At 39.8% G+C, this 13,378-nt stretch overlaps 1 protein-coding gene across 3 annotated transcripts in view; it reads right to left on the reverse strand.

Annotated features, from left to right (window-relative positions):
* The window catches only part of GLT1D1 (glycosyltransferase 1 domain containing 1), an 88,624-nt gene that overhangs the window by 2,872 nt on the left and 72,374 nt on the right, over positions 1–13,378 (reverse strand). For 2 of the 3 annotated variants that reach the window (XM_038373742.2, XM_038373741.2), the window contains one exon: positions 6,511–6,609. The exons of the other annotated variant lie outside the window; for it this stretch is intronic. In XM_038373742.2, the coding sequence (XP_038229670.1) occupies positions 6,511–6,609 (99 nt within the window). The remainder of the gene's footprint in view (positions 1–6,510; positions 6,610–13,378) is intronic. 3 annotated transcript variants of the gene reach the window in all.

Below are 13,378 nucleotides of genomic sequence, written 5' to 3' on the forward strand. Positions count from 1 at the left end.
AAAAACACTTCACAAAGATGTCTATTGTCTGAAGTAAAGAACACACACTCAGCAGCAAATTATCTGTATTGTGCCAGGGCTGGATGCAAGATTGATCCAAGCTAATAAAGAACTGTTGCACTGTTTGGTGCTAGAGGCTCATGACCTGGAAGCTACGCAGCAGCTGGTACACGGTATCAAAAGGTCTGCAAAATGCAGTATATGAAATCCCTTTAGCCCTATGGGGTAAGTTACTGGACTTGATAGAACAAGACTATTCCCTGGCCAGTTGCTCTGCCATTCCAATTTTGTTTTTAAGAACTGAAGATACCAAACTAATGAACGTGAGAGGTGATGTCTCTAAGTAAACAAATCCCCTTCTGCACAGTCTGTCTGATTTTTTTGCCATTAGGGACGACTTTCAACATTGAAGCTGGATTATAGAAATAGCTCAAACCCACTACACCAATGTGCGCTAGCTTAGAAATGTCAACAGCTGTTAGATCAATAAAAGTGAAGATCATTAGTTTCTACGCAAGTCATGATGAAAATCAGTGATAGATTCCAAGTGGAACATAAGGGCATTTGGACACAGATGGCATTTTCCTGCCAATAAGCTGTCAACTCTTTGTTAGTTTATACAGTCAAAGAAGCACATATATTAGTGGTGCATATAGTGGAAGGGTTTGCAAGTAAGTTTCGGAGTCAGAGTTATTGTGGCTACTAGACTAAATAAGGTGAATTCTCACATGTCAATATTGACATTATACATCCAGAAAAAGTATAGCTTTAATCTTGCATGGCGATCCACATGGGGAAACTGCTGTGCTTGTATAATGCAGAACTGGGGCCTGCAAAGGTAGCAAAAAAAAATGTACATATGTTACCTTAGCTGGTCATTACCAGTCTTTCCCAACTTTCCAAAGTTTTTTTCAATGGCCATGCCTTAGTTATGTGGTTAATATAAAGTTTATATGAATCACATCAGCAGCTGTAATTCTAAATTAACTGAAGAAATTCCCCAAAACAATTTTAATTTAAAAAAAAAAAAGATCACTGAAAATGTAACCTGGGTTGTGGGAGGAGGCTTCATCTGTGGGATGTATAATATTACCTACCACGTCAGGCTACTAGGTGTTCATAAAGGAAACATTATGCAAGAGGTTTATAAAGTTTTCTATAGAACCAGGCTCCCTCCTTCTGCACACCCCTAAGGTTCACAAGAAAAAGCAAAAGAGCTTCCTTACTTGGGCTAGCAGAGAGGACTGCATTAGTAAGGCTCCCGTCCTGTAAGGATACACTGGAGGGCACTGCACTACTTGAAGTGCACAGAAGATGAGCTTCTCTTCTGTATAAATGCCAAAGATTCATCTGAGGAATTCTATGTATGTATTATTTCTTCTGGTCCATTTTTCTTCCAGTCAGCATTATTAAACAGAATGACCACTTGTGGGAAAAGTATATGATTAATTCACAACGGGGCCCTTCACAAACTCTAAGATTCCTACTCGTGTGTTCATCTTTAATAATATCTGTAGTTGTGAAGTCTCTGAATGGAATAAAAGTATTCCTGCAAAATGCTTTCAAAATTCAGAGAAGTGCTTCCCAAAGGATCTTCCAGCCAGCAGTGCAGATTAACAAGTTTGGTGCTATAATGATAACATCGGAGGTATTTAATATATTCTCTTCTAAACCGTCTCTGCTTTCCCCATTCTCTGTTGCAGTTGACAGCACCAGCATCCTCCATTGTCGTCCAGGATTGCAACCGTCTCTGACTCTTCCTTTTTCATCTCCCACCATCTCCAAATCCTGCTGCCTTTTTTTCCCCCTTCACAACACACATAAAAATCTGATCTTCTTTCTTGCCCATGTGGCCAAAATGCTTGTCTCTGCCCATATCCTCTCGCATCTTGACTACTGCAACTTACTACATTCTAGTCCTCTAGATACGTACATTGCCTATACCACTCCATCCAAAACATGACTGCAAAGGTTATTTTCCTTGCTCAGTGATCTGATCATGTCAGATCATCTCCCCCCCCCCCCCACACCCCTTGCATTCATCTACTGGCAACTCATAAAATACCACATGGAGTTCTAACGTTACATTCTCTCCTTCAAAGCACAGCACAACCTGGACAAGCTCTCAAGACTTGTCTCCTACTGCGTTCCCAATTATTTCTTCTGTTCTCCCAATGAGTCCAGTCTTGATGCTCCTTTCATTTCCTTCTTCCACATCCCATCTCTGTGCTCTTTTCCATGCTGCCAAGAACACACAGGAGCAGGATAAGTGGGGAAAGCCTTTAAATGCCTTTGCCTATTTAAATCCCATCTCTTACGCTATCATAACAATAAATAATCATTTTCACTCCACTGCATTCCAACTTTAATTTTATGCTCCTGTGGAGGATTTTATTTTGTTTAAAAAATAATTTATGTAAATTATACATATCAGAATCCACAATGTACCATTGCTTGATGAGTAGTTCTATTAATATTCTTTAAAAATATGAGGGTACAGAGGATAAAAACTTGGAAACATGTAAGTGATAGAAGCAATGAGATACTGCCACACAACTAAAATCCCTTTCGCTGGTGATAATTTCAGCATAATATTAAACATGAGTCCGAAGAGGAAAGGGAAAAATTGCTAATGGATAAAGCCAGAGGACTTTAGCTGTAGCTCTTCTACTGACTCAGAGCGTAACCTCAGGCAAGTCACTCAAGATGTGATCTGAAGGCACAGTAAAGATCTGAATTCATGTCACTGGGTTTTAAATCAGGTCCCTGGAACATTTAATTTAGGGTCCCTCCATTTTTGGATGCTGAACTTAAGACTGCAAGGGCCTGGTATTCAGGTGGTCCCCACAACTCCCACTCATGTCAGCTGGAGCTACAGTTGTTTGGCACCTCAGAAAATCAGGCCTCAGGTTGCTGAATCTGAGCATCCAAAAATGGAGGCAACCCAGAATTAGACCCTGCTTCTGAAAATGAAGGCCTTAATTTCTCTCTGCCTCCATTCACCCATATAAATATGGGTATAACAGCATTTACCTGTCTCACAATTGATCTGTAGGGTGAAGGCTGAGTTGTTAATTACAGCGCAGAAACATTGGGGCAAGCACTAGGATGCTTAGATTTATAAGTAACGTGACGCATGCCCTATTTCTGGACAGTAGATATCCCCCTAGGCCCAGTGATCTTCAAAAGTAAAGTCACTAATATGTTTCTCCCTCAGGCAGACTGCCAATTAGCTTTAAAGAAAATGCAAACAGCACATATAAAAAAATTCAGTACAGTATTTTGCAAACAGCTCTATAGACCCAGATGTCTTTGGCAGATGAACCCTGAAAATACAGCAGGCACCAAGCTAAAAAAATGCATGTCCTCTGAATTACTGTAAGAACCAGGCCGGTGCCGTTTTACAGCAGGAAATTAAGAAGTGTGTTTATGTCACACACACACACACACACACACACACACACACACACACACACACAGAGTAAATCTGCAATTAAACCATTTCAATTTCAGCTACAGGAGAGGAAAGGAACATGGAACTTAGCTCAGTGTAAACCCAGGGAAGACAAATTCCATGTATTAAACTAAATGAACAATTAAGAATAGCAACGCACCTATTAGTAATGGCAGAGCACAGCAGCTGTAGGGCAACTGATCGATATTTCCCAACCACTTGAACAAACGTTGCTGGCACTGCCTAAAACAGCAAGCTGCTCTGTTCAATACTTTCCTGACAGCAAAACTCAAGTCCTCAAGACTAGAAACAGCCTCAGGGCTAAATGCTGGCCATGTAGCCATAGAGCCTTACATGGGAATGGCATACACCCACACTGCCACAAGAGGACAACATGCCAGGTGTGTGCTCCTGTCTATAGCTCCACTAATTGGTTCAGAGGAGGCTCCACTTCTTCACTGCCTCCCTTACACAGGTTAGTGTTGCTGATTCCTGCTGCTCCCTTACAGCTAGGACCACTATTTTGTGTGGGGCAGGAGAGGTTTATATACCCCTCAACCTCGCCCCTTTCGTGAGCCTTCACAGATGCTGGGCATTCCATAAGCCAAAAGCTTAGGCTGCTGAATAATGGTGTATGTCCTCCATTTGAACACGCTTTTGTGATTATTTATGGCCCAAACATAGCCCGCTACTCCTTTATTATCTTAGTTATCAGTTTTCCTTTCAGGTCACATTAACTCAGTGTCACATATTCCATAAACTTGCAAATTCGAGTAATGGCAGGAATAAAACATGGCTTTAAAAGAAGGGTGCATAATAACTCAAGGATCAAGGTCAACATGTTTTGTGACTTTTCACTTTTATGTTAACTGCTGCGGCCAGCTGGATATTCCCTTTGTTGTTTTCCTTTGTTGTCTATGTACATGGTCATGAGGGCTCAGAATACCTACCAATGATTAATTATAATTAGTATAATTAGGCAAGAAAAGTTGTCTAATTTCTTTGTAAGCCAGGAGAGGTCACTTTTTTCCACTAAAAAGGGAAGTTGGTGCTTAAAATAATTATTGTTTCGTAAATCAACTCAAACCCATTTCATGTTTCCCGACATAAGAAAACGTGAAATCACCACAAGACTGTTTCACATACCAAGTACAATAACCCAGCTCCTACATTATCTAGCTTGCTCCTTTTCAGAGTTACTATTTTGTGGGGAAGGAAATAAAACTGAAATGTTTTTAACAGAGTAGATCTAGGTTTAAATACACAAATCTGCTACATCTGCCACGTATCTGAAGCAATGGAGCAATAAAAGGATAAATCCGGTACATCAGTCAAACAGGCTGGAAAGTCAATTCTGGGGATTGCAAAGGAGGGCACATCCTGAAGCGCAGGAAAGAAAGCATTAATGAGAAGCTTATCTGAAAGCTGACTGATGAAAGAGTAGGGCTGTGTAGTAATGTATGGGGGAAGGACACTCATGAGAAACTACAATGAAAACTCCCTCACAAGTATACTGAACCTCCAAGCACTTCAATAAAGCCATCCAGATTGCACCATAATGTTTACTGTGGAAAGGAAAAAAATATTAATGGTAAAGAAATAAGAATCAAAACTAGACCCAATTATACTGGCCATCCATCAGCAAAACTGTGGACAGGGAAAGAATGATCTAGGATACGGCTTAACAATGGAAACACCAGCAGGAACATGACTGAGGGTCGGTGTTAACCTGCACTGGGAATTAAACCTTTCTTCGCTGACTAAAATCTGGACAATTCAGATAATGTACTTAACAGATAGTAAGTGGTGTCTCCTGAACAATCTGAATCAGAATCAGACGGGCGCAACTACATGTAAACCTTTGTTCTTAAATGAATTCCAAAGGAATAGCTCTACGGTTGGTTCTGACAGACAGCTAATTTAGAAGAAAACTAACTGAGGTTACTGTGGGAAATATTTTATCAAATACTTAAGAGCACATGAAGTAATCAGAAGAGGGTGAAAAATCATATTGCTTTCCAGCATGTAGGTTGTCCTGCCTCTACTGGCATACCAGGTCCTCTAAGAGGAGACTACACAAAGTGCTACAAAATGTATTACTGCCATTTCCAACAATACAGACAGATTTTAGCAACAGGTTGAAATTAGAAATCTTCTAATTTATCTGAACTCTTTGATCTATTATCGTCTCTTGATTTCATGATATATTATATATGGAGGTTTGAAAAACTATTTCATACAGATTGGCGGTGTCAAGAAATATGGGATAATCCTGTAATTGTCACTTTATCTTTAAGATTTAATGAAACTGATTGGCATTCTGTCAGACACTTCAGGTGAAAGTTATCCAGCAATCCCCTGGTGAAATTGGACTATTAACATTCAAACAAATCTTTCTGACACATTTGTAAACCTTGATACTTTATACAATATTTAACACCAAATCCATTTTAAAGGAGCATTATTAAATATGATACAATTGCTAGTGTACAGAGAAAGGACAGAGATTACTTCACTTTTGAAGATAGGGCACCTGCACAAATATTAATTATCCCAATGCAAATACTACCTAGGACAATGCTAGTTCATATGATAATGCAAGTTAACACCTTTACTTAAAAGACAATCAGAGATGTAGAACAAGAATATCAGAAAAAAAGGGGTTGCTTATCTTAGAGACAGTATTTTGGGGGAGAGCAGCAGAAGACCAGACTGAAATGCGACAGAGAAATTGAGAAGTACAGAACTCGAGAAATAACAACATCTTATTTACAAATAAATGGCAGATTCTTAAAGCTAGAAAGAAGCAATAAGGCTGACCCCCCTCATTCCCCCCAGCATTCAGTGAACTGCAAAGAGAGCATGAGATAGCAACAGCACTTCATTAAAAGCAGGGTAGGCTTGTAGGTTTTTTTTTAAGAGAACGAGAGTATAACCACCTAAAGTTACCACGAGCAGAGCACCAAGACACAAGCAGTTCATGGAAAAGAAAAATAATTTTTGGAAAGGGTTGTTTTGTTATGCTCTGGTTTTGATTTGATTTTTGTTCTTGTTACCTGGGGATTTGTAAATAATAGTCCTGTATCTTTATGTTGTATTATTGCTGCATTCCCAGGAATATTCCTTGCCAGCACTGGAACATCTAAATCCATTGCCTAAAGAATGTGGAGGAAAAAGATGATTTCGTTAGTTAGGGTTCATTTTAAGAGGAATTTGTGGTGAGAAATAGTATTACAGTCATAGTAAGAAACCTGCCTCCAAAACAGCTCCTTCCCACTCCCCCACTCCCAATCAAAAAAGTCTTACATTAACCATTTTATGGAACCTCATTAAAATACAAAGTTCCCCTGACTGTTTTTGGCAGTCAGGACTCATCACTTTCAAAATAATATCTGAACTAGCCTTTTACTGACCATCTGGTGGGTCACTAGATAGATGCTCATTTTTTCTCATGGTCAGAGTACACAGGGCTTGTTGGCCCAGGAGGAGGCTGAAACCTCCTGGAAGTTCCTAACATCTAGCAGGAACTGAAGAGTTAAAACTAAGATTCAGATTGAAGCCTGTCACTTTCACTACCAGAGTTGCCATCCCAGGAAGCTGAATGGACATAGTTCACAGTTTCCCTGAAGGGGCCAAATCTCCCCCCACAAGGCTCTTTGTTCTCTCGCTCCATAGAAGAAGAAAGGAGTTGTGATCCACACAGCTCTCAAAATATTTACAGTTTTCGGGGGATCCATGAGAGACAAGGACATTCCTGGAGACAGGGGTGCTGGAACAATTTTTATAGTGGGGATGCTGAAGGCGTAAACTATGTATTTGGGCTGTTACTTCAAGCCAGGGGAAGCAGCTGCACCATCCAATTCCAGCACTTATGCATGGAGATGCCTTGGCCTCTTCTCTGCCGCCCTGGCTCTCACTGGCCCTTGTTGACCATGGCTCCTGTAGTTGAGCATGGCTCTGCTTCCTCATCATGGCTTCTCTTAGACCTTCCTCTCCAAAAGAGGGTTCCAAGCATGGAGGAGCTGGCACATGCTAATACAGCCTCTAACAGTAATTTGTATCAGATTCCTCCAGGAGTTCTTTCTAACTTTTCATTTTTATTGTTTTTATATAAAATATAAAACACATAATGAAAAAAATATACTTCCATGCACACAATATAAGTAGCCTATAAATAAAATAAATTCAGTGTCCATTGTTTGCAAAACCTGGAAAGAAACAAAACACAAACCCAAAACCTGAACCTGTAGAGATCATGCAGGGCATCAATTATTAAAGTGACTACATAGATAAATAAGTGAGAACATAACCTATGACTATCAGGGGGTGGGGGGAAGGCTAATATGTACTAAGCTGCAAAAGTATGCAATAGTTTCATGTGTGACCAGACATCCTCAGATTTTTTCTAAGCATTTCTATTAGACAGAATCATTTTTTCCATTAATGCAGTAGTAGAGATCTCACTAAGCAGGCCTGGGTATGAGGGAGGAATTGCAGATTTTCTCAAAATAACTCTTTTGGCCACTAAAATAGTTACTGCAATCCAGGAGTTTTTGTGGGGAAGAATCTGGCCCATTCCCTCAACACCCATAGAGTCTCCAAGGCAGGGCTTTTGAAAGTCAGGTAGCATGTTGCAGAAGCAGACATGCCCTCCCCTTATGGGAGGCTGCAGATTCCCTTCTAGATACGCATACATGGGGGAGCATGTAGTCTCAAGATGGTTGTCATATCATTTCAGGCTGTCTGTACATTCAGAAGCATAGATACAGCACTGCATCAGTTCACATCCAGTAAATCATCTTCATTATAAAGATAAGGGCTAGAAACTTTTGAACGAAAGTTTAAGTGTCCAGAAACCAGTGTGTTAGCCCCTGCTACCCCAGGACAGTCCCTACTCATCGCCCACTCATGAATTTGTCAAGCCCTGATGTGAAATTTTAATTACCATTCCTGGATTTGGAAATCTTGAAATTCGCAAACCCTGAATGTATAATGGCTCATCTTGTACAATTATCACAGTGTCAAACAGAAATAAATTCACTCTCCAAAATGTTCAGTCCATTTCATACTGATTCGCTGTCACTTTGGAGAGAGCACATTTTTAATTACTGTCATTACAGTCTCTGATGGGGAACAATTTTCCTTCAGCATAAGTAGCACGAAAGAAAAAGCTAAGGGGGGAAAGAAATGAGGAAGAACAACACGTCTTTTGTTTTTTAAATTTGGACAAGACTCGATACCCCAACCACTAGCGTACAAAGCCAAGTGCGAGTTAAGAGCAAAGGAATGCAGTAGCCTAGCAACATGCATTCACAGTTTAAAATATCCAAGGTAAACATAGTTTACACTGTACCACTGTAGAGAAATTTGCCCTAGACATACAAATCCCATCTTCCTCTTGATGCTAACATGCTTTTCAGCAGATAGCTCTAAAAATAATATTAATAATCCTTAATGACATACCCATTCTAGCCTTTATATCAGAAAATAGTGGGCCAACTGGAGGTAATTCAGAGCAACAGATTGATGAGAAGAAATTAAATGGTCTAACCAGTTTGGATAAATGAGTAAGGACCAGATTTATGTAGGGATTTAGGCACCGAAAGATGCAAACATGTGTCTTGGGAGATTTTCAAAAGTGAAAGTCAATGGGAGTCAAGCGCCTAACCCACTTAAGTGCTTTTGAAAATCTACAGCATTAGATGCCTAAATATCTTTGTAAATCTGGTCCTAAGCACATATGTATGTATGGCGGCAGATATGACAACTGTCTCCAGATATGTGAACAAGGTAACCACTAGAGATGGGCTCAAGACCCTAATTCAGACCTAGATTGCCTAATACCTCTGTTTTTTTATGCTGTGGCCCTCAAATCTCGGATTCAGGAGTTACTACAGGTTGCTTCTTCTTTCAGAAAACCACCTCAGGAAATAACATTTTGGAAGACGAGGGAAGGGAGGGAAAGCTAACATGATGGCAATTCCAGAAAAGCTTCCTATCCCCCTGAGGATTACAAAGTTTTAGGGAACATTGCTTTCCTACCTGGTTAGAAGAGAATAAGCGTCAAAAGCACTTTCAACTTAGACAGGCTCACAGTGAAACATGGTGGGCTCTAGAATGAAAGAGTGGGTTCCCTGTCTGAACTAGCTTAGTGACAAGAAAAGTCATCTCTCAAATCTATAAAAGCACCAGCACAAAAGCAACATGACTAGGTGACAATGGACATATTTTTTAAAAAATATTTTTATATAACTCTTAGGGTCCAGTTCTACACTGACTTACATCCCATGGATTTCAGTGGGGAGATATGCACAATACAGTACTTGGCTCTCTGAATTTTATATTTCTCCTTCACTTTACAAAAAATGCTGTGGTACTTCAAAACTGTTTACTTCGTGTAGAATTTTTCATATTAACAAGGCTATCCTGGATGCTCTATCCAAGTGTAAAAGAGCTTTATTCAAAGAAATTATCCTTTTTTTCAGAATTCCTCTCAGTGCTCCAGAATGGACTGTTGTAACTGTCTGCTATCCACTCAAGTAAATTAGACATACTGAACAAAAGGACATCACAAGCCACTTGATACATGAACAACTCAATGTACTAGTGCCCCATAGCAATTCTGCCTTAGGTTGAGTTTAGTGTTGGAGCCTGGTATGTGTGTTACTATATTGCTGCACCTCAGTCTGGGAGAGAGTGTTCCCACATTATTATGCACTTTGTCATAGCACATATATTCATTTTTTTTCTCTGAATGCCACACAGACTGCAGCCACAAAGGCTCAGATCCTCAAAGGTATTTAGGCATCTAACGCCTATTGAAATCAAAGGGATATAGGCAACTACAAATTTTTGAGGATTTGAATTTTTGTTTTTATTTCATTTCTGAACCCAGTGGAGAAAGAGCTTGATGTTCTTGCTGGCTAGAGATTGAGGACAATAAACACAACACCTGAAAAAATCCAAGGCCTGGAATCACATAGGTATTGATGAATTACAGCCACTGAAATACAGAACAGATGGCCAACTGGATAAGACGAGTTGGCTTCGCACCAGCCAGTCTTACACAAATGGATGGTGCTGTAAATAATTACTGCATCTAGTAGCCTTGAATTTAATTTAGATGCTTACTCTATTTTTAAGCAGTAAAAAGAATCATTTGTATTGCTGAAAATATATATATAATTTACTGACCTGGGACCTGCCAATAACAAGTTAACGTAAGAGGTTATTCTGGTAGCCCTCTGCTTTGTTACCTCATCCTGACTGCAAATGTGTTTAAAAGTAATTTGAGAAGGATACAGGGTGTAAAGTTCCTTTTTCAGGCATGGTACACAATAAGCATTTCTAACTAGCAATGCTAAGTTTGGAGGAGGGAATTGCAGTTTTTATTCATTGTATGGTCTTTTTTGGAGTGTTCTTCATTTTCTGCCTTGTAGCCCTCTCTGTTTGTGTCATTTTGGTATCCCCTCACTTTTTACCTCCTGTCCTGCAGCTTATTTTTTCTTCCTTGGCTTTCTGTGAGTTGTTCCAAGGCACCAGGACTGGGCTTCATGTGATGGCTGAGATTAGATTTTGCTACACAATACAGAGTATTAGAGGGTGGACCCATTGGTTCCTCCATTTCCGTGTTGTTTTATTTAGTTGGTTTGTTACTTTGGGGGTTTTTTTAATTCCAGAAAGATCTCATGATTTTTACAACAGTTTACATACGTTTTAGAGTAGAGGAAAGGTGCTCTGGTGAAAGGTTGTTAGACTCAAAATCTTTTGTTCAACCACTAACAGCAAGTTACTATATGAACAGTGATAATAACCAATTCCCCACCCCCTCCCGACAATGTGCTTCATTTCTGATCTATAAGGGATCAAAGATTATTTTCTAAGCCCACACATTGTTTGTCTCTTCTTCAGTGACTGTTAAGAAGAAAAGGTGGCAATTGTGACAATTTTTTTTGTGATTTGGATGCTAAAAACAGGTCTTAGATGACTAGATCAAACAATCAGATGGTAATGATTTCTGGTCACTTCAAACCAGAGCTAGATTTGAACCAGACATAATTTTACAGTTTGAAGGGACAATTGATGATTCGTCAATAAAGTTAAGCATGTGCATAAGCATTTGCAGGATATACGACCTTGCTAAATTTTAAATTTCCTAGTAGACAGGACTTTGGTTTCTAAACCCCAGCACAATGTTTGTTCCATCTCTGATCCAAAAAATTTTAGTTTGATTTGTCTTGTTAATAAAATAAGACCTTGACAGATGGCTCTTCCTACTGTTGGCCATGTTAGGTAGGGGGTTTGCAGAGATGGTTCCACGGAACTATCAAATCCTACTGTGTAATTATCCAAAGGGAATTAATACAAAATCAAAATCATTCTAAATTTATAACAGGCACTAGGTGGCTGAAGAGTCAATGTCACTAAAAAGTGCTAGCCTCATGCAGTCTCTTAATGAAAAACTATGGGCCTGACTGCTCTCATTGAGGTCAATGGAAGACTGTCATCAAGTCTAAAGACAGTAGGAAGCTCTGTCCAGTTTAAAGTGAGCTAACAAATAAAAGTGCACTGCCCATATGGCCTTCATTTTTGTAATATCTGGGCACGTCATAATCATTAGTGGATTTCATTCTCACAACTCCTATGTGAGCTATTATTCTGATTTTATAGATGAAGAATGAGATTAAGTGACTTGCCCAAGGTCACACATGAAATCCATGACTGAGCCAAAAACTGGACCAAGGTCTCTTGAATCCCAGTCCAGTGCATGGTCCATTGATCATCTTTCCTATACAGTTTGGGACTTTAGCTCAGTAACTTGTTTGATGTGAGCATGAGCCAGCATGCTCAGACTTTTGAAGGGGACTAGCTCTTTGCATCACTGTCACGTGGCCTCTATGGTCAGCTCAGGTTATGTTAGTACACTCCAAAAATGGATATGCCCACAGAATCGTACAATCACGGGACTGGACTGGAAGGGACCTCGAGAGGTCTTCTAGTGCAGTCCCCTGCACTCAAGGTAGGACTAAGGCCATCTGTCTTCATTCAGCAGTTGATCCAGTGCTGGTTTCATAGAATCATAGAAGATTAGGGTTAGAAGAGACCTCAGGAGGTCATCTAGTCCAATCCCCTGCTCAAAGGAGGACCAACCTCAACTAAATCAGTTTCCAGAGTAGCAGCCGTGTTAGTCTGTATTCGCAAAAAGAAAAGGAGTACTTGTGGCACCTTAGAGACTAACAAATTTATTAGAGCATAAGCTTTCGTGAGCTACAGCTCACTTCATCGGATGCATTTCCGATTTCTCATAAATCAGTTTGTGAGTGGTGGAAGGAAATGGAGTGTCCTTGTGACTTCATGTCCCCTGCTCTCTGAGAAAGTACAAGCCCTGAAGGAGCTATTGATTTTTGAATAATACTTAGAAGTGATATCTTCATAACTCTTTACAGTTGTTCATTCTAACATAGCCCCTAATAAGGTTTGAATAAGTAGAGTGGCTACCATAATAGGTCAACATTTACTAACAGATATCACTCACAGAGATAGATAAAGGTAAATAATTTGTGTTCTCTCCATTACTCCTGAATGGTAACTGGTGCTGACTTTAATAGCAGCACTGTGGAGAAACTAAAGAGAGGTTAATGGCCTGATCTTCAGAAATGCTGAGCACCTTCTCTGGGGAGAGCTGGAGATCAAAAACAAATGTGAATTGTGAGTTCTCACACTTCTCATGCCGTAAGTCACTTGTCCAAAGCCCAAGAGGGAGTCATTGTCAGAGCAGGGATTATTACTCAGGATTTCCTGACACTAGTCACATTCTCAGGCCATTAGACAACACGTCTTGTTATGAGAACACGTTATACAGTATTCACAGTCAAGTGAATTGGACTCAGTAGCCAGGGCTATTTTCAAGCCTCCACTATTAGA

Source organism: Dermochelys coriacea, chromosome 15 (assembly GCF_009764565.3).
Source record: "Dermochelys coriacea isolate rDerCor1 chromosome 15, rDerCor1.pri.v4, whole genome shotgun sequence".
Classification (NCBI taxonomy): domain Eukaryota; kingdom Metazoa; phylum Chordata; order Testudines; family Dermochelyidae; genus Dermochelys; species Dermochelys coriacea.